Genomic DNA, 22,745 nt, shown 5'->3' with positions numbered 1-22,745 from the left:
ATGGTGTTAAATGTTATGCTAATACAAGGATACGCTGGCAGTTATCATTATCATGAGGTATCCGAAAAGTGTCTGTCTCTGTGTCCATAATGTTAACAAATTGTGTTTGTTTTTATGTTTATTGTGAAATGTTATTTTTGTAGAAAACGCGTTGCTTAAATCCTCCTCGAACCGCAAGGAAGGTTGAAACCTTTATACGGGAGTGCCAAGATGAAGTAAAGAATAAGTTGGTTCAAGGTAATTCACAGTTATTACAGTCGAACCTCCATTATCCGGGAATTGATTATCCGTAAACCTCCATTATCCGTGAAAGGAAAATACAGTTTTTTTTGTTCATTTTACACCGATTGACCGTGAAAATCTTTATTATAATTCATTCGACCAAAATTTGAATTTAGAACATTTTCAATATTTTAAACCTCACATTAAATTCATAATTGTTCTTATTTGTAAATATTTGGAAGGAGGGATATTTTTTGATTAATAATATACGTGTTCCAGAACCTAGAAGAATCTACACATTTTTACTTCGATAAAAATTTTTCCTTTATGTTATCGAAAAAAATAGTAAAAAGTTGTAGATTTTTGGAGTTCTGGAACAGACCAAATACATGAGAAACAGTGTTACTCCATTATCCGGGAAAATCGATTATCCGTAATGCCACCGGACCGGACCGGACCATTACGATTAATCGAGGTCCGACTGTAATTATTTTTATATTTTTTTAAGTTAACCGCCTGTTTATGTATTTCGAAACGCAAATGTGTGCGCATGAAATAGGTGTATTTTAGTTTTGTACTTTTGTTTTGGACATATTATTTCACTCGCTTTTGCTTCAAAACAAAAACAAATTTGAAAAACACACTCGATTTTGGTAGTGTTTCTTATGAATTATTTTTCTTATCGACATACATAAAAAGGCTGTAAATTATATTTCGGGCAATCATGAATAAAAATTCCATGGGAATTTATTCCCTTTCCTCAATTTCCATATTTATGCCCAAAAAGAGAATATTTTTGTCGATTCGGCAAGAATATTTCATAATTAAGTAATAGTAGTAGTTTTTAACGTTTCAAAATATTGATTTTAAAAGAATTTCACTTTTTAAAATTATTTCCCGTGCGGAAAATTCCGAGCGGGATATTCATAATTGCCCTGATTGAGTCTGTTTTATGGAACACAATTATCAACGTTTGAGTAAAGTTTTGTGTTATTTCTGATAGAAGAATAAAATTCAAAGTTCAGCCAAGTTCAAATCTTTCTTTATTTTTTTATCAGAAAAGACGCAATATTTTACTCTAACGTTGATTGTGTTTTCGGCTTAGTACAAAAATAATCACAAGTGTAAATCCGAAAACACATCCAACGTTTCAGTAAAGTTAAGTGACCTTGCTCTTTTATTCTTTTATCAGAATTGACTCCCAACTTTACTGAAACGTTAGATGTGTTTTCGGCTTTAAACGTGTCAGTAAAGTTTTGCGTTGTTTCTGGTAATAGGATAAAAGACGAAGTGTAAGCTATTTTGAATTTGGCTGGGTAGTGGTTACTAGCATGGTAAAAAAAAAAAAAAATGTAGAGATAGTCCTAACAGCCAAACCTTAAAACGTCAAATGGCATGGTACAATAATAAAAGTAGATGTATCTGCATAGTTAGCCCGTTTTACAAAAACATATGGAATTTAGAACTTCACTGTTATGTTAAAAGCACCTAATAGAGTAAAAAATAAAAATTACTTTTGCTAGGCTCCAGAATATTGTTGCTGGAAAAGTGTTCCAAAAATAGCAAAAGTTGTACCCAAACTTATGGCAGTGAAAAAATGTCATTCTCCTTTTTTCTACTTGACAAGTTTGTCTGATCTATCATCGTGATTGCTGGCGTCCGATTTGTAGAAACATTTCAGCTAGAATTTTATACAAAAATTTCAACAAATTTCAATTAATATCAACATTTGACAAATCGTTCTTTCGCAAGTATTACTACATATTAAAAAAAATTAACAATTTAATTTTGCCATGAGAGTAAAAATCTTTCAACTTGTTTTTAATTTTAAGATATAGCGTTGCAACAGAAGTTTTTTGTTGGAGCAATTCACCGATGCATCTACCTTTATTATTGCATACTGTCAACAACAATAAAAATGTCAACCCTGCTTTTGACAGAACAGGCCATAATAAGAAAAAAAATTGTAATCAGCTGTTAGCTGTGGCCTACCTGTAATTATTCTACCACAGTTACTAGGGTTATGACTTTTTTACAACCTCATATCCCTGTATGATATTTTGATGACTTTTTACCAAGAATATTAACTTTATTACACTAATGCAAATTATACAAACTCTCCATTAAATTTGATCCTAACTGAGTTTATTTCCTCTGGTCTGCTTTTTGTGACACCGCAACTGATATTGCTTCATCATCCAGTTCAGATTTCCAAAAAACTCTAACTCCATTTCAAAAATAATTTGCGTCTCGTGAATTCAAGCAATGTTCGTATTTTTAGTTTGTATTTCTTTATTTTTATACCCTCAGCCTATAGGCTAAAGAGGGTATTTACACTTTGATACGACCAAAAATGTACCTCGTCGAAATAATGGTTTTAGACCCCAAGTATGTTTGTACGATATCCGTTTCAGACAATTTTGAGTAGATCTAGCAATGTCCGTCCGTCTGTATGTCTGTCTGTCTGGCAGGCTGGTGCGCACGATAACTCTCGAACGGATCAATCGATTCGGTTCAAATTTTGGGTATCGAAATATTTTGTCCAGATTCGGTTTAAGTTCGAAGATGGGCCATATAGGTCCACTCCTTCAGGTACCTCCCCCACAAATGTTCAAGAATTGTCGCAAAACTTGTGCGCACGATAACTCTAGTAGGGAATAACCGATTTGGTCCATACTTTGCACACCGTGTAATTTCTACCAAACTTAGATGAGGTTCCAATATGGACTCAATCGGTCCACTCCTTCGGGTACCTCCCACACAAAATTTCGGAAAAGTTCAGTTTAGGACCTGGTCTGGAATCGCTTTGATTTTTGTTTACGCAAGTTGTATTCGCTGTCCTCTATACGACGCTGTAAGTTTCATTAGTGGCAAGTCCATACTTTCAGAGAAAATAACCTGAAAATTACAAAAAACCCTATGACACCGTGTGTAGTGGTTGGAGCGCAAGATAACTCTCGAACGGATCTGCCGATTCGGTCCAAAATTTGGCTTTCGTAATATTTTGTCCAAACTTAGTTCAAGTTCAAAGATGGATTATATCGGTCCACTCCTTCCGGTACCTCCTCCACACAAGTTCGAAAATGTTCGGAAAATTTGTGCGTACGATAACTCTTGAAGGAAGTAACCGATTTGGTCCATGCTTTGCACATTATGAAATTTCTACCAGACTTAGATGAGGTTCCATTATGGACTCAATCGGTAAACTCCTTCGAGTACCTCCTGCTCTCGAATCGCCTTGGTTTTTGTTGTAACATCTTGTATTCACTGTCCCCTATACGATGGTACAAGTTTCCTCAGGGGCAAGTCCATACTTCCTGAAAAAATAGCCTGACAGTTGAAAAACAAACCCTATGACACCATGTTTATGGGTGGATTCGCCAGATAATTCTCGAACGGAAATGCCGATTCCGGACAAAATTTGGCCTTCGTAATATTGTTTCCAAACTTAGTTTAAGTTCGTAGATAAGCCATATCTGTCCACTCCTTCAGGTACATACCCCACAAAAGTTAGAAAATATACTCTTGATGGGAGTGACCGATTTGGTCCATACTTTACACATTCTCATAATATCTACCAAATATAGATCAGGTTCGAATATGGACTATATTTGTCCACTCCATCCCGTACCTCCCACACAAAATTTTGGATAAGTTCACTTTAAGACCTGCTATTTAATTACTTTGATTTTTGTTGAAGCAACTTACATTCGCTGCCTCCATTACGATGGTAAAAGTTGTTTCAGGGGCAAGTCCACACTTCTTGAGAAAACAGCCCGAAGGGTGTAAAAACCCCCTATGGCACCCCCATGGTCTATGTCGATCCATTCCTTTAAGTACCTTTCCGCAAAATTGTTGAACTTTAATCCTAATCAACATTTTTGTCGGTTCATACGACCAAAATTTTTAAACCCCCTAAATACATAAGTTTTTTTGTGAAAAAAGTGTTTCAATTTGCACAGGCTGAGGGTATATCTCTATCGGCAAAGCCGACTGATACTTTTTTACTTGTTTTGTAAACAAATTCTTATAATTTTAGACACTCTTTCTAGTGTTCAGAAAAAAAGACTGCGACTGTAGGGATCAAAAAATTGGCTTGCTTGGCTAGGGATCTATAAGCGAGTGCTTCTAAAATGTATCGAGCGGAGTGCATTTTTCATAACTCCGTGTGGACTGCATCGAAATATGTATTAAAATCATAACTCTGCATTGCACTACTTCCAAACTTTTTTGCTGGGTAGGTAAAAGACCATCCTTCGTGCAAAAGGAAATAATTTTTTGAGAATTTTTTTTTTATTTCATAGAATTTTTTTTCAATTTTTTTTTCAAAAGTGTTTTGTGCCTTACCTTTTTTTATCATAAAGTTGAATGAATGTTTGGTCTGTTTCTTTACTTTTGACCGGCAAAAGTAGTAAAAGTTGTAAACTGCTCTCATATGAATTGTATGGTTTCAGAAGTAAAGGATCGCTTTTCGAGTAAAAAGTGGTAAAGCTTGAAGATTCTTGAAGGTAAAGGAACAGAGCTGTTTTTTAGGCATTAATAGGTAAAAGTTCATTCATTCTCACTACAGGAAATCATTTTTGAGAAAAATGTCAAAAAGTCATAACCCTAGTGGTTACTGGTTAATGAGTGCTAGCTGATGGTAAGCCATAGAGAGCAACAAGTTTTGTTGCTGCACTGACAGCAGTAGCCTTGCCTTCTGATGCAGATGATCCACCCTAATTGTACAGTTTTGTAGCACTGTTTTTCAGTAAATGGACTCAGGTAAATTTCTACTCAATGCATGTGTGCTAAGAGTCTATATGCATGTTACAGAACCTGCAAGAATCTACAAATTTTTACTAATATAACAATTTATTTTTTAAGAAAAAATAGTAAAAAGTGGTAGATTCTTGCACTTATTCTCCAAAATCCACTGGATTTCACGATATCCTGAAATACATACCCGCGTTTGCACTTATTTTTTGTTGATTTCAAACATATCACAATAATCAAGGTAGATGCATATGCTCAGTTGACCGAACGTGAAATTTCAAAACAAGTTGTTGCAAATTAAATTAGTCGTTAACAATACACGACAATATAGAACTTTAGAAAATTATCGTAAAATTATATATAAAAAATCATGGTAAATTTTGTAAATTTGCATCTAAAGATGTAGTGAAATCTTGACTCCAAATTGAACAACTTACAATTCTGGGAATTATTATGATGATTTAAATTTTAATAATTCCATTATTAAGTTGGTTTTTTGTTTGTAATGCATTGAAATAATCACTTGTGACCATTTACGGTATATACTCGTATATAATTGTAATCACTCTAGCGTCCACAATAATTTAGTTAAGGCCTGGGTACATAAGCTGCATCGCCGGCTTGCCTTGCTTTCCTGCTTCATTTTTGACATAACAAAAATAAAAGAATAAAGAAGGCCAAGCCGATTTCGAACTAGGTTGTCTATTTCTTCTTTATTATTTTATTTTTATTATGTCAGAAACGAAGCAGGGCAATGAAGTCCGGCAACGAAGGTGCTTATGTACCCAGGCCTTTAGAACGCTATATTTTTGCACTCGATTGTATTTTTTATAGATAGGTAAAGCTCGAAGATAGGCTATATCGGTCCACGGTTTGGTATAACCCCCATACAACGACACCTCTCGATTTTAGTTATTTTAAGGATCCTAGTTCGGTCCGACCCTTGGCACAATTACCCAGGTAGTGGCATCGTAAAATTTTGAATATGTTATGTCAAAACTTTCTTTATGTTGTTGGGGAAATTACAACAAAAATATTTTTTTATAAAGGAATTTGACTTTTCATATTCGATCAGCTGGTGTGATACCACTACCTGGTAGTTCTGCCATGGTCCGACCTTAACGATTTTTTTATTTGTTTACTTTTTTCTTACAAGTTTTGTATAACAAACCCACACTGTTCATACCCTAATGTTTGGTTTACATTCGGCGTCTTTTCGTGATTTCGAAGGCGTTTCGTGATTTCGCGCGGAATCAAGCAAAAATTATCATGATTTCGCATACAAAAATTAAATCATCTCATTTCGTGATTTCAGCGAAATCAACATCGAAATCACAGTACACATGATATACAACCCTGTTTGTGACTGAAAAAGTACCAAAGGTTGCAACACTTTTCACGTATCACAATAAACAAGGTAGGTGGTCAATTGCTGCAACAAAAAATTTTAGAATCAAAATTTTTAAACAATGTGAAAAAAATATTAGATTACTTTGTTACAATGCTATTTTTCTTTGCGTTCTCGTACTTTTTTAATGGTAATGTTAGAAAAAAGAGCGAAATGTCTAAAATTGCTTCCCCATACAAATTTCTTAAACGTCGTGATCATATTTCTTCGTATGTAGAAGAATTTCTTGGTAGTTCGTTTGATGATTTTCTGAATATTAGGTGCATGCTGTTTTTCTTTAAGGTGATACAAATCCAAGCCCCTTCCTCTGTTTTAGAGTTATTTGTTTTTAGTAGATCGGAGAGGAATAAACAAATTCATATACCGCGTTTGACACCATTTTTGGAAAAATCCTTTCCGTGTGTTCAATGGTTTACCGCAAGATCTTAAGACATTCAGTGGCTCCTTAATCTGTTATAAAAGGAAGTTATTTGAATATTTCAATCGGAGTGATTTTGAAGATTAATAATTTTTCGACTAGTACAAATTTTTGTTATGATTGTTTATGTTCCTTATTTTTAATATTGCTTAGCTGATTTGCTAAACAGATCTTCATATTTTCTTTAATTACATCCTGTTAATGAATTTTAATGAGTTTTAAGACTATTAAATTTAATGTATTGTAAGTTTTAAGCTTTTGGAGTAGTGTATGTTTTGTAGCTTTTGGAACCGCTCTTGGCCCTATGGGCTAGGTTCTCATTTATGAAAAAATAAATTGAATTGAATTGAAAAAATGACGGAAATTGCAAAAACTGCAGCAAATCAACGTATCAGCTATCGTATTTAGATGATAAGAACATGTTGCTAGTTTCTACTATGCCAAAACTGTATGGCAGAAAACAGGAGAATAGGGTGTTATTCGGCGCTATTTTGGTTTAAAGAGAAGTGTAAATCTTGCTAGACTTCGGAGTACGGGAACGGGTTCTATACACAATTAATACGATATATAGATAGTTTTACGATAATTTTTGAAATAAAGTTGTAAAGGTCTATATTGTCGTATATTTTTGATGACTAATTCAATTTGCAACAACTTGTTTTGAAAATTCATGTTCGATCAGCTGCGCGTATGCATCTACCTTGATCATTGTGATATGTATGAAATCAACAAAAAAATAAGTATAAACACCGGGATGTATTTCAGGATTTCGTGAAATCCAGTGGATTTTAGAGCGCAAGTGTAAACTTGGCATAAGACCACATCTTCACGAAATTTTGTATGGAGGTCAGGTTCAGAATAGACCTCTATAGTTTTTGGCGATGATCGTGAAATATTTAGGCGATGAAATGACCAAAAACGAAATTTTTATCCAATTTTGTAGCGGCTCTATATGTCGCAATGGTAGTCTGATCGGCGGGAAATTGTAAGTACGGTTTAGGTTTACGATAAAGAATATGCCTGCAATTGTAGATAATGGTCAGATAATATTTAGAGGTTTAAATGGACCAAAACATTTATGTGAAAATTGGTAAAAATTTTAGTATAATGTGTATGTCTTTATTGCTGGAATACATGTTCCACCCACGTAAGTTATATTTGAAAGTGGAACTCTTACCGCATGCTAAAAAAATGTCACAATCATTATTGAAAAAGTTTTCAAATCATGATAAAGAAATTTCCAGTTTGTATACCCTCAGCATTAATGCTAACGAGGGTATATGGTAATATTCAAAAAAGTTTTACAATCGTTGAAGTTGAGGTTCACCATTTAATAAGTCGCGAACTGTTGATATATTTTATAAAATATGGATACATTTACATTAATTGAAGGGTTTTAGCCAAGATCTCATAATATGGACCATAACAATTAATTTTCGTGGAAGCTGCGTTGGTGGTAATATAAAAAAATGGGAAAAATGTGTTGAAGTAATCAAGTTTTTTTGTGTTCTTTCTTGATTTCTGGCCAAACCACGCAAAATTCAAACCTGTGCTCAAAGAAAGAACTAAAGAATACCCCTTGGGAAACATGGTTCTAGTGCATGACTTTTCGATATATACACTACATCCCACTAAAATCGATGCTGACATTTTGAAGTTTTGATTTCAGTGTTTTTCGAATTTTTCTTATAATTATATGGTGCAACTGGATAATATTTTCAAAATAGTTACAGGATTGTAGAACTCGCGATTCCACGTCGTTCGATGTATATCTCATGAGTGTGCTCCCTACAGCTTCCTAGTAATAGGAGCCCAAAGGCCAAAATTTGGTGCGTAAATTTTCTGAAAAAACCTATTTTTTGGCTTTAAAATTTACAACTGTCGTACAGGTACCCCTGAACCCCGCGTGATTTTAGTTTTTTTACGTGGCGGATCTAATAAGACCTTTCGCGTTCGAATCCATCCACTAAAACGCCGGATATATATACCTTGAAAGTAGGAAATTCTGCAAAAATATATTTTGACAATTCCGCGAATTGAACCGCGCTTTTCTTTGATTATTTTTACATAAATGTAATCCTTTATACGCGATTATAATATTTGCCAAAAAGAGGTGTCACAAATTACAAAGATTCGGGAGTAATATCCCTATTTATCCCAAAATAGGATGTGGTGGCACATCCGCAGTTCTTGACGAATCTGTCTAAAATCATTTATATTGACGTATTTTTAATAGGCGGACATTGAAATCGGATGCACCTTATAATCATATGCACATCGCGCAATTTTTGCCCACTTGAATGTTTTTTGAATAGTAAGATGCAACTGATGGCACACTTTGGCCGCTGAATGAAACATGGGAAAATCCATGCATATTGATAGACATGGACTCCCTGTATCCGAAAAGCACATGCACCTCAACTGATTTAAACGGATTCGCGACACTCTTTTTAACTTTTGTGTTTTTTCTTTGATTGTAATTTCAATATTACGCTCTACTACTTATTTCTATTGCTTATCGCAAAAAGCAAATATACTTTCACGATGACTAATTACTTTTTTCGTAGAAGTTTAAGCAAAATACTTCAGGATTTGGATGGAAATTTAGCGAAATAATGGAATAACTACCAACATTTATTTTTCAAATTTTTCGTATTTAACCAAAAATATATTTTTGAAATAATTTCCAACAATAAGTTTCCGTTCTTTGTTGTTGCTGTAATATGCAAGTTATAAACGCGATCTTTATAATTTTGGTCTCACATTTTTTTACGCGTTGTCTAGATTCTGTACGTATTTTTAAATTATTTTTTTTAGAGATTTTTGGCCTCTGATTTAGAATAAATAAAATTTATTCCAAGATTTCTTCAATATTTTTTGATTTTCCGCGAAAATGAAAATAAATTTAGCAAATGTTTTAGCATCTACGGATAGATATCAAATGCTGCTAACGATTCATATATACATGTTCTTATTACAGCACAATAGGAATTTTTAAATATTTTTTCTTTACAAGAGAGGAAAACCGCATATAACTTTTGAGTGCAGCATCCAATTTTGTGAACGCGAACAGATTTGAAACCACGATTTTTTTCGTAACCCATGTACCAAACATGGCGGATGTGCTCGCCAAAAAAGTTTTTAATTTTTTTTCTATGTAATTGTAAAGGAAATTTGAAATTTACCATATACACTTTCATACAGGCAAAATGTGCCTCATCGAAATAATGGTTTTAGACCCCAAGTACGTTTGGACGAAATGTGTTTCAGACAATTTGGAGTCGATTGAGCAATGTCCGTCCGTCTGTCTGTCTGTCTGGCTGGCTGGAGCGCACGATAACTCTCGAACGAATGAACCGATTCGGTTCAAATTTTGGCTTTCGTAATATTTTGCCCAAACTTAGTTTAAGTTCGAAGATGGGTTATATCGGTCCACTCCTTCCGGTACCTCCCCCACAAAAGCTCGAAAATGCTCGGACAATTTGTGCGCACGATAACTCTTGAAGGGAGTAACCGATTTGGTCCATACTTTGCACATCGTAAAGTGTGTACCAGACTTAGATAAGGATTCAATATGGACTCAATCGGTCCACTCCTTCGGGTACCTCCCACACAAAATTTATGAAAAGTTCAGTTTAGGGCCATCTCTCGAAACGCTTTGATTTTTGTATTAGCAACTTGTATTCATTGCCCCTCATACGACGGTACAAGTTTCATCAGGGGCAAGTCCACACTTCCTGAGAAAATAGCATAAAAGTTGCAAAAAACCCCTATGAAACCGTGTGAGGTGGTTGGAGCGCAAGATAACTCTCGAACGGATCTGCCGATTCGGTCCAACATTTGGCCTTAGTAATATTTTGTCCAAATATGGTTTAAGTTCGAAGATAAGCTATATCGGTCTACTGCTTCAGGTACCTCCCCCACAAAAGTTAAAAAATGTTCGGATAAATTGTTCGTACGGTAACTCTTGAAGGGAAAGGCCGAATTGGTCCATACTTTACACATCCTAATATATCTACCAGATATAGATCAGATTCAAATATGGACTATCTTTGTACACTCCGTCCGGTACCTCCCTCACAAAATTTCGGATAAGTTCACTTTAAGACCTGACATCGAATCACTTTGATTTTTGTTTAAGCAACTTGCATTCGCTGCCTCAATTACGACGTCAACAGTTTTTTTAGGGGCAAGTCCATATATCTTGAGCAAACAGCCCAAAGGGTGTAAAAATCCGCTATGGTACCATATGTAGTGGCTGGAGATCTACTTCCATAATGGTCAATGTCGATCCATTCCTTTTAGTATCTCCTCCGCAAAACTTCTGATCTTTAATCCTAAACAAATTTTTTGAAAAACCCCTAAATACATACTTTTTTTGAAAAAAATTGTTTCAATATACACAGGCTGAGGGTTTATCTCTGTCGGCGAAGCCGACTGATACTTTTTTACTTGTTTCAGATAAGTTCACATTAAGACCTGCTATCGAATCACTTTGATTTTTGTTGAAGCAACTTGCATATGCTGCCTCAATTACGATGGTAAAAGTTTTTTCAGGGTCAAGTCCATACTTCTTGATCAAACAGCCCGAAGGGTGTAAAAACCCACCATGGCGCCATATGTAGTGGCTGGAGATCCACTTCCATAATGCTCAATGTAGATCCATTCCTTTTAATATCTCCTCCTAAAAACTTTTGATCTCTAATCCTAATCAACATTTTTGACGGTTCTAGCGCCCAAAATTTAAAAAAATGAAAAAAATGTTTTCATTTATACAGGCCGACTGATACTTTTTTACTTGTTTTAATTAATGCAAATTACAATTCTGTATTGGGTCTGAAGTTTTTTTTACCACCTTTGGTAAAAAGCAATGTAATACCCCGAAATATTAGTCGTTTTATACCTCAGCCTTTAGGCTAACGATGGTTTATACACTTTGATACGACCAAATATGTGTCTAATCGAAATAATGGTCTGGCTGGTGCAATCAAATTTTGAAGTTCGTAATATTTTTCTTGATATTAGTTTAAGTTCGAAAACGGGCCATATGGACACATTCCTTCTTCCGACCCAAAAGCTCACAAATTTTCTGTAAAAGGGTGCGACCGATAACTCTTGAAGGAATCAATCGATTTGGTCCCAACTTTGCACAACATATTATTTCTTCTAGACATACGTAGGGTTCGAAAATGGATTATATCGGTCCTGACCTGCGGGTACCTCGCACACAAAATTTGGGAAAAGTGCAGTGTGAGGACTCGTCTAGGATCTATTTGAAGCAATCTCGTGATACAAAACAATATATTTTATTTCTTTTTTTTGGTCAGAGGCTGAGGTATATCTTCGTCAGCATAGCGGTAAAAGTCATCTAATGCTATTTTAAAATTCTTTTAGTTTCATTCTTAATACAAATTTTAAAGCAAAGTATAACGTGTCGCAATAATGTAAAATAAATTCCGTGTAAAACTAATGCTCAGGGCAAGTGGTATAAGGTATCACATGGTCGGCCCGTCCGACTATAGCCCTCTCTTACTTGTTTTATTTTAGAGTACGGTAATGCTAACTTTTACTATCATGATGGAGGTGCTTTCTTGATTTGGTTTGACGTAAATGCATGAAAACAACATAATGAGTCATTATTATGACAATAAACGCTAGTGTAAACGTACTCTAATGTCGAGCAGTTATAAGAATAAAATTAAAAGCATAGTTTCAGGCGTACTTTAAAATACCAATTCATAACATTTCCAGCAACAATTACTTAGACCCGGTCCAGACTGGCGTGATTTCATTGTTAAAAAGTCATGAAATTTGGCATTCTTAGATCGTTTTTCTTCGAGCAGACTCTAAACTGCTCTTAAACACAAATGTTGAACTTTTGTGACAGAGGTACCCTAAGGAAAGGACCGATATGTGCCATTTTAGAATTTAAACTAAATTTGGACAAAATATTAGGAGATCCAAAGTTTGGACCAAATTGGTTGCCCCGTTAAGAGATATTGTGGACACAATTTTAGTGACATTTTTTAAACATTGGGGGAAAATACCGGAAGTTGTGGACCGGTATTGCCCATCTTCGAACTGAAACTAAGTTTAGACAAAATATGACGGAGGACAAATTTTAGACCAAATCCGTTGATCAGTTCGAGGGTTTCGTGTTCGCCAGCCACTACATATGGTGCCATGGGGGGTTTCTACAACTATCGGGCTGTACGGACCTTCCTCTGAGAAACTTTCACCATCGTAATTAAGGCATCGAATGCAAGTTGCTTCAACAAAAATCAAAGTGATTCGAGAGAAGGTCTTAAATTGAACTTATCCGAAATTTTGTGTACCTCCCACACAAAGGAGTGGACAAATATAGTCCATATTCGAACCTGATGTATATGTGGTAGATATATTAGAATGTGTAAAGTATGGACCAAATCGGTCACACCCTGCAATTGTTATCGTGCTCACAATTTTTCCAAACATTTTTGAACTTTTGTGGGGTACCTACCTGAAGGAGTGGATCGCTATGGCTAGTCATCGAACTTAAATTATGTTTGGGGAAAATATTACTTACTTACTTAGCTGGCCTATTACATAACATTTGTTCCATAGGCCGAACTAAGAAAAGATCTCTAATTCTCTCTATTTGTTGCTTCGCACTCTGGAATACAGCGCCTTTTCATCTCCTCATCAACTTGTTTCCGCCATCTATTCCTTGGCCTGTCAATTCTGTGTGCACCGCCAAGCGGATCGTCTTTATACGCCTTTTTAGCGGGTTCATCTTCGCCCATTCTTATGATATGGCCTAGCCATTGCAATCGCTGCATCTCGATACGTTTAACTATATTGTTGTCGTTGTATAGCAGATACAGCTCGTGGTTCATTCGACGTCGATATTCACCGTCAACGCAGATTGGCCCGTAGATCTTTCGAAGAATTTTTCTCTCAAAAACGCCAAGAACTGCCATGTCTGCTTGCGCAAGTACCCAGGCTTTGGAGCCATACATCAGCACGGGTAGTATCAGTGTTTTGTACAGCGATATTTTTGTTTGACGAGATGTGTCTTTGTTTTTAAACTGCTTACTTAAACCAAAGTAGCATCTGTTGGCCAATACAATTCTTCTTTTCATTTCACAACTGATGTTGTTTGTTGTGTTTACGGAGGTGCCGAAGTAGACGAAGTCTTTTCCTACCTCAAAATTATAGGAACCAACTTCCACAGTTGGTCCGAGCTCAATGGACGCATTGCGTGTCGACACCATCAACTTGGTCTTCTCACCGTTTATCGCCAGACCAACTTTAGCAGATTCTCCTTCGACCTTCATAAATGTATCAGTTACTTCCTTTACTGATCATCCCATGATGTCTTTATCACCAGCATAAGCAAGTAACATGTGGCTATTGGTGTATATTGTGCCACTTCTTTTGACGTTTGTCTCTCGTATAATCTTTTCTAGCAGGATGTTGAAAATATCACACGAAAGGCTGTCTCCTTGTCTGAAATCTCTTTTGGTACAAAACTCTTCGGAGAGGTTCTTTCCTATTTTAACTGAAGATCTTGAAAGTAGCGGGCTGTCGAAGACTACTTTATAATCAACAAAAAGGTCTGCATCTCTTCAGTCTTCTCCAGGATTTGCCGTAGGGTAAATATCTGGTCAATGGTGGACTTGCCAGGTCTAAAGCCGCATTGGTATGGTCCAATTATCTCGTTGACCATAGGCTTTAGTCGTTCGGGAGTAGCCTTATGCCCCTATAGTTAGAACATACAGTCTTATCTCCTTTCTTGTGGACGGGGCACAGGATACTCAGGTTCCAATCGTCGGGTACTCGTTCTTCTTGCCAAATGGTGCTAACTAGCTGATGAATACACCTTATCAGCGTGTCGCCTCCGGTTTTAAACAGCTCGGCCGGTAAGCCCCTCCTGCTACCTTATTATTCTTCAACCGATTTATTGCTGTCTTTACCTCATCTTGGCTGGGCGGTATACATTCAATACCATCTTCTGTGATTGGGTCTGTGGTATCTTTGCGTCTTCGCTGCTATTGGATACCAACAGTTTTCAAAAATGATCTTTCCATATCCTGAAAATATTACGAAGGCCAAATTTTGGGCCGAATCGACAGATCCGTTCGAGAGTTATCTTGCTCTCCAACATCTACACACGGTGTCATAGGGATTTTTTGCAACTTTTAGGCTATTTTGTCAGGAAGTATGGACCTGCCCCTGATGAAACTTGTACAGTCGTATAAGGGCTGTGAGTACAATTTGTTTGCAACAAAAATCAAATCGATTCGAGAGCAGGTCCTAAACTGAACTTTTTCCGAAATTTTGTGTGGGGGGCACCCGAAGGAGTGTACCGATTGAGTCCATACTGTAACCTCATCTAAGTCTGGTAGAAATTTCACGATGTGAAAAGTATGGACTAAATCGGTTACTCCCTTCAAGAGTCATCGTGCGCACAAATTTTCCGAACATTTACGAACTTTTGTGGGGGAGGTACCGGAAAGACCGATATATCTTCGAAATTAAACTAAGTTTCGACAAAATGTTACGTAAGCCAAATTTTGGACCGAATCGGTTATTCCGTTTGAGAGGTATCGTGCGCTCCAGCCAGCCAGACAGACAGACATACGGACGGACATAGCTAAATCAACTCCAAATTGTCTGAAACGGATTTCGTCAAACATAATTTGGGTTTAAAACCATTATTTTGATGAGGCACATTTTGCCGGTATGATATGTATATACCCTCGTTAGTATAAATGCTGAGGGTATAAAAAATAATGCAATGTAGAATGCTTTAAATTCTAAAAGATTTTAAATTATGAAATTTGTTGAAAAATGGGATGTTTGTGGAACAATTATATATAATTATCTGTTTTTTATATTAATTGCATTCTTACATTAAATAATATGTAATTCAAATAATTAACTTTATCATCTTTCGTATAGAGGCATTTTCAATACTCAGACATGAAGTGGCCAAGTTTCAACCTCCAATCAATCTACACGATGACACTGTAGAATATATGGAAACAACAGAGAATTCTGCACAAATGGATCCATGGCAAGAAAATACCAAGACAGAAGATGCCACTCACTTCCAAGATCATAACCAGAATCAATATGAATATTTTCCGGAAGAAGATACACCACGTAGACGAATGGCTCGTTTAGTGGATGGGATATCACGGGTTGATGATCTGACAAATGGTATTTATCATCCCACATTGGTGCCATTTGAAGATAAAAGAATAGCTGGGGTAAGTATGAATGGTTGTTTTCTTATACATTTTAAATGTTAAACGTTTATATAATGAAGTAATTTTATTTGGACTATTTCCTAATAATGCTAGTATTTATCAAAATACAAACCGAACTCTTTAAGTGTCTAGTATTCCCAAATGAATGAGAATCACACTCTTTTTTCGGCTTTTCCAAAGAAACACCAAAATCAAAATATTCTGCAACATGTCAGCATGTATCAACTAAGAATTCGTCGAATTCTGTGAGTTGAAAATAACATCACCACAGTTGCCTGTGAGGTTGTTATTGGAATTTTGTTTTTAACAAAGCTCCATTCCAATAACAACCTCACAGGCAACTGTGGTGATGTTATTTTCAACTCACAGAATTCGACGAATTCTTAGTTGATACGTGCTGACATGTTGCAGAATATTTTGATTTTGGTGTTTTTTTGGAAAAGCCGAAAAGTGAGTGTGATTCTCATTCATTTGGGAATACTAGACACTTAAAGAGTTCGGTTTTTCACTAAAAAGGCATCATTTCAAAAACTGAGAAGCCAATTGATAATTCCCTTCGCCGGGATGAAATCATGATATTGGTAGCGATCAGTAAAATTTTGCAACACTGTCAGTTCGTTTTGAAAAACATTACTCTCTGTAATAGAGGGTAATAAATGAAGTTGAGCCAATGGGGGAATACTCCACTCAAGCAATCGAAAATGAGATTGAATCTTCAACAATAAACAAAACAAAAAAAAAAAAAAAAACAAGTTATGGCTACAAATGTTATTGGGAATGAAATGAATATTCTCTAAACACATCAAATTTTTAATATCCAGTATTTTTGTCAATTTACAAAAACAAACAAAACAGTAAATTTTGCATGCTGTCAGTGCATTTTCTAAACATTGCTCTCTATAATAGAGTGCAATGATGAAGTTAAGCCAATGGGGGAATAGTCCAGACTTAACCAATCACGAAAAAAAAATATCCATAATTCGTTTTCTAAATTCCCTAAAAATAAATTCTTTGTGAATGTATTTTTATACCCTCAGCATTTATGCTAACGAGGGTATATACACTCTCATACGGGCAAAATGTGCCTCATCGAAATAATGGTTTTAGACCTCAAGCATGTTTGGACGAAATGTGTGTCAGACAATTTGGAGTTGATTTAGCCATGTCCGTCCGTCTGTCTGGCTGCCTGGTGCGCACGATAACTCTCGAACGGAGCAACCGATTCGGTTAGAAATTTGGCTTTCGTAATATTTTGCCCAAACTTAGTTTAAGTTCGAAGATGGGTTATATCGGTCCACTCCTTCCGGTAGCTCCCCCACAAAAGTTGAAAATGTTCGGAAAATTCGTGCGTACGATAACTCTTGAAGGGAGTAACCGATTTGGCCCACACTTTGTACATCGTGAAAGTTCTACCAGACTTAGATGAAGTTTAAATATGGACTCAATCGGTCCACTCCTTCGGGTACCTTCCACACAAAATGTCGGAAAAGTTCAGTTTAGGACCTGCTCTCGAATCGCTTTGATTTTTGTTGTAACAACTTGTATTTGCTGTCCCCCATACGACGGTACAAGTCTCATAAGGGGCAAGTCCATACTTCCTGAGAAAATAGCCTGAAAGGTGCAAAAAACCGCTATGACACCGTGTGTAGTGGTTGGAGCGCAAGATAAATCTCGAACGGATCTGTGAATTCAAAAATTTGGCTTTCGTAACATAGTTTAAGTTCGAAGATAAACCATGTCGGTCCACTCCTTCAGGTACCTCCCTCACAAAAATTCAAAAATCTTCGGAAAAAATATGCGCACGATAACTCTCGAAGGGAGTGACTGATGTAATCCATACTCTGCACATCCTAATATATCTACCAGATATAGATCAGGTTCGAATATGGACTATATTTGTCCACTCCTTTGGGTAGCTCCCACACAAAATTTCGGATAAGTTCACTTTAAGACCTGCTTTGATTTTTGTTGAGGCGATTTGCATTCGCTACCTCCATTACGATGGTAAAAGTTTTTTTCAGGGGCAGGTCCATATTTCTTGGGAAAACATCCCAAAAGGTGTAAAAAGCCCTATATTACCATATGTGGCTCTCGAACTGTTCTGCCGATTTGGTGCAACATTTGGTCTTCGTCATATTTTATCCCAACTTAGTTTCATGGCGCAATACCGGTCCCCAACTTCCGGTACTTCTCCCCAATATTTAAAAAATTTCACTAAAATTTTAGGACGATATCACTTGAATGGTGCAACCAATTTGGTCCAAACTTTGGATCTCCTAATATTTTGTCAAAATTTAGTTTAACTTCTAAAATGTCCCATATCGGTCCTCCCTAAGGACCGGTCCTCCCTCCCTAAGGACCGGTCCTCCTAATCCTCATTTTTGTCGGCAAGTTCAAATATTGAAAAAGGGCCACAAAATTCTGAAGAGACTCTAAATATATTCTATCTGTCCGTGGATGAAAGTTTCAATTCATATTGGTTGAGGGTACACCTCTGTCGGCAAAGCCGACTGACACTTTTTTACTTGTTCTGGTATTTTTTTATATAATTATTCATATATGTTGAGTTTTAGGGCCTGTTTATGTATGTCGATGAGAAAATTAATGAGGAAATACTACCAAATTTTAGTGTGTTTTTGTTTTGAAGCAAAAGCCAAGGAAATAATATTTCCAAAACTAAAAGTTTGGGTGTGTTTCGTGCGCACACATTTTCTTTTCGAAATACATAAAGGAAATAATATTTCCAAAACTAAAAGTTTGGGTGTGTTTCGTGCGCACACATTTTCTTTTCGAAATACATAAACAGGCATTGTTAACAGTTGTTAGTATTTCGGAGTCTCAATGTCTCTAGTTTACGATGACAAAAATTTCAGCTGCCCTCATCAGTCACCCGCCAAAATTATTCCCCTTATATCACGCCTGTAAAATTCCGAAAATCGGGAGGTACGTTTATATGACCCATATGGAACATTTTTTTGTAAGGAGGTACTTTTTTCAAGTAGAACTCAAAATGCAAAAGTTCAATCGAACCGGTTGGAAAATTTGCATAAATTCGTCAAAATACCAAAAATCGGGCGGTACCTTTATATGGGGGCTATAACCAAATGTGGACCTACATCCACGAAGTATGGGGAGTATATTAAGTTTGCTTTTCTGTTTGTAACACATCGAACTAATCATTTGCGACCCTATAAAGTATATATATTCCTGATCAGGTTAAAATTCTAAGACGATATAGCCATTTTCGACTGTCCGTCTGTTGTAATCACTCTAGCGTCCGCAATAACGGAGCTGGGATGCTAAAATTTTGCAACCGAGTACCTTTTACCATAGGCAGGTCAAGTTCGAAGATGGGCTATATAGGTCCAGTTTTTGGTATAGCCCCTATATAACGGTACCACCCGATTTAAGGTATTTTGAGGATTTTATTTACATTTTTTACCGAACTAGCTGAAATTTGACATTTAAGGTTCTTAATGGACTAGAAACTTCTCCACTAAAAATTGTCAAGATAGGTCCACGTTTTGGTATAGCCCCCATATAACGGTAAGGTTTAAGGTATTTTGAGGATTTTAGCTACATTTTCCTCCCAAATTGGCTCCAATTTGGCACTTGGAGTTTCAAGAGATCAAAAAACTTCTGCACCAAAAATGGTGAAGATAGGTCCACGGTTTGGTATAGGTCCCATATAACGGTACCACCCAATTTTCAGTATTTTGAAAGGTTTGGATTCATTATCACACCGAAATGTCTGAAATTTGGTACTTAGTCTTCATTGCCACGGTGCTCTTGAATCAAATTTAAATGGAAGGTGCTTACACCTGGGAAGTTTTTGCGGATTCTGAAACTGCAATGTTCATAGATGAGAAAAATCAAAAAACAAAAAAATAATCGCCGGAGCGCTTTTTAAATAACTCGCGATTCAAGTTCACATTTTTAGGGGTTGTTTAGGTTTTTGCGATTTTGCGTGGAAACCGCAAGTCCTATCAAAATGGAAATAAAGAAAATGTTGCAGCTATCAAAATTCTCTACAAGATTGACCTTAATGATATTTTCGTAGGTTGTACAACTTTTGAGATATAGAAGTTGAAATTGGGACAATTCAAAATCAATTCTGTATCGTCTCCTTATAAAACAATGTCATGACTGCAATTTCCCAACATAAACTTATATATAAAAAAAATGGTACAACCTAGGAATTACATAAGCCAGACTTGTAGAGAATTTTCACAGCTATAAGACTTTCTCAGGTCTCATGCCGATAAGACTTGCCGTATTCAAGCAAAATCGCGAAACCCAAACAAAAAAACCTAAAAATGTAAATTGAGCTTCTCTATCTCAAAAATGGTACAGCCTGAGAACAAATCATAAACGTCAATCCTGTAGAGAATTTTCACAGCTACAACATTTTCTTTAGGTCCATTTCGATTGGACTTGCGGTTTCCGAGCAAAATCGGGAAAACCTAAAAAACACCTAAATATGTGAATTTTGGCCGCGATTTATTTAAAAATCCCTACAACGATTTTTGGATTTGGATTTTTCTCATCTATGAACATTGCTGTTTCAGAATTCACAAAAACTTCCCCTGTATAAGCGGTTTTCATTAAAAGTTAGTTAAGGCGCGCCCTTCATGACATTTTTTTTATAAGGGGCGATACAGTAGGTGCATTTTCCCAATTTGAACTTCAATATCTTGAAAATGGTAAATCCTACGAAAATACCGTAAAGGTCAATCTTGTAGAGAATTTTCATAGCTACAACAGTTTCTTCAAAATAGTGAAAACCTAAACAACCCCTAAATTTAAAAAGCGCTCCTGCAATTATTTTGTTTTCTGATTTTTCTCATCTATGAACATTGTAGTTTCAGAATCCGCAAAAACTTCCCAGGTGTAAGCACCTTCCATTTAAATTTGATTCAAGAGCACTGGGTATACAAATGTTTCCCAGAATTTTGTCGGTATAGGCCTACGTCTACATATAGCCCCCATAGAACAGTACCTCCCGATTTACGGTATTTTTAAGGTTGGGGACTCAATATTCCACCGAAATGGTTGAAATTTGGTACTTGGTCTTCATTTGGGGTATAAACGTTTTCATATGAAATTTGTCGGTAAGGATCCACGCCTTCATAAAGCCCCCATAGAACGGTACCCCACCGATTTTCGGTATTTTGAAGATTGTGGTCTCCGAAATGGCTGAAATTTGGTATTTAGTCTTCATTTGGGGTATAAAACTTTCCATATGAAATTTGTTGGTGTAGGTCCACGCCTTCATTGAGCCCCCATAGAACAGTACCACCCATTTTTTGTATTTTGAAGGTTTTAGCTTCATTAACACACCGAAATGGCTGAAATTTTGTACTTAATCTTCGTTGGGGGTGCAATACTTTCCACCTGAAAATTTTAGGTATAGGTCCACGCCTTCATAATGCCCATATAGAACGTTACATCCCGATTTTCGTAATTCTGAGGATTGTTACATCAATATCCCACCGAAATGACTGAAATTTGTTATTTAGTCTTTCATGGGGTTATGGTACCTCTTGATTTTCGGTATTTTGAAGGGTTTAGCCACATTATCCTAGCAAAATATCGGAAGTTTGGCATTTAGTCTTCTTTGAATCTAAAAACTTTCCGCCACAAATTTGTCGGTATAGATCGAACTTGTGATATAGCCCTCATTAAACGAAACCTCCCGACTTTCGGTATTTTGAAGGTGCTGAAATTTGGTATTTAGTCTTTTTCATAAACGAAAGGAAACTAATTGTTCCATTTCACTTCAATACAACTCGTGGTGGAGGGTATTACAAATTCGGCCCGGCCCAAATTAACGCCGTTCTTCCTTGTTTTTCTATCTTTTTGCCTCGTTATAAACCTATGTCTTAAATTTCGAGGCAGTAGCTCCATTAGACCTACTTTTTAGCAAGGGTGACCACTGTGCATTGACCTATATGTTCAGTGGGAGCCTCATTTCAGCGGTCCCAGTGGTGTACAGTGTGTATGTAGACATTTAACCTATCACATATCGTCGGTGTCATGCTTAAGTGTTCCATACGCCATTTTCCCGTTATGAGATTATCGCATTTTAATGTTTGCGTCACAACTGTTTGGACTGAAGAAAATATTTATATCGTCGATGACATGATCGGACCTTATGCCAAGATCGTACAATTATCCGCATACATTCCCAGCAAAAATCCTCATTACAAACCTCCTTTCTCACCCATTATTTTAACAAGGCCATGTCACGCGAAATGTCTGGTTATTTTGTAACCACTGAAAAAGCAGTCAGAATCTAACCAGTAATTTCGCGTGACATGCCCTTGTTAAAATAATGGATGGGAAAGGAAGTTAGTAATAAGGATTTTTGCTGGGTTACGATTATTATGTGTTGTTGTTCCTCGTTTCTCTTGGTTTATACTATTTTCCTATATTTGTCTCCATCAGCAGACCGCTCGGCTTCATCACCTCTAAATGCCTCACTTTCACCCATCATGGGAAAGCTAATCGGCCTAGTTTCAGAGACTTCAACAATCACCGCTCAATGAACTGTCCATCCCTTTTGACGCTCGCGTAGCAGAAAGGACGTTGCGGGACACTATCACCTCGGCCGTTTCAAAGACTTCAAAAATTTCTCGGAACCTGCATAATAATTCGGAAACATATTTATGAGCCGGGAGTTGAGTAT

At 36.4% G+C, this 22,745-nt stretch overlaps 1 protein-coding gene across 1 annotated transcript in view; it reads left to right on the top strand.

Annotated features, from left to right (window-relative positions):
* Obp73a (Odorant-binding protein 73a) overlaps positions 1–22,745 on the top strand; it is a 65,724-nt gene continuing 42,979 nt past the window's right edge. Inside the window, exons 1-3 of the mRNA XM_073985079.1 lie at positions 1–57; positions 144–237; positions 15,747–16,057. Of these exons, the coding sequence (XP_073841180.1) occupies positions 1–57; positions 144–237; positions 15,747–16,057 (462 nt within the window). The remainder of the gene's footprint in view (positions 58–143; positions 238–15,746; positions 16,058–22,745) is intronic.

Source organism: Musca autumnalis, unplaced genomic scaffold, assembly GCF_047663935.1.
Source record: "Musca autumnalis isolate F117 unplaced genomic scaffold, ASM4766393v1 scaffold_4, whole genome shotgun sequence".
Taxonomy (NCBI): Eukaryota; Metazoa; Arthropoda; class Insecta; order Diptera; family Muscidae; genus Musca; species Musca autumnalis.
This window is presented reverse-complemented; position numbering and strand designations above follow the sequence as displayed.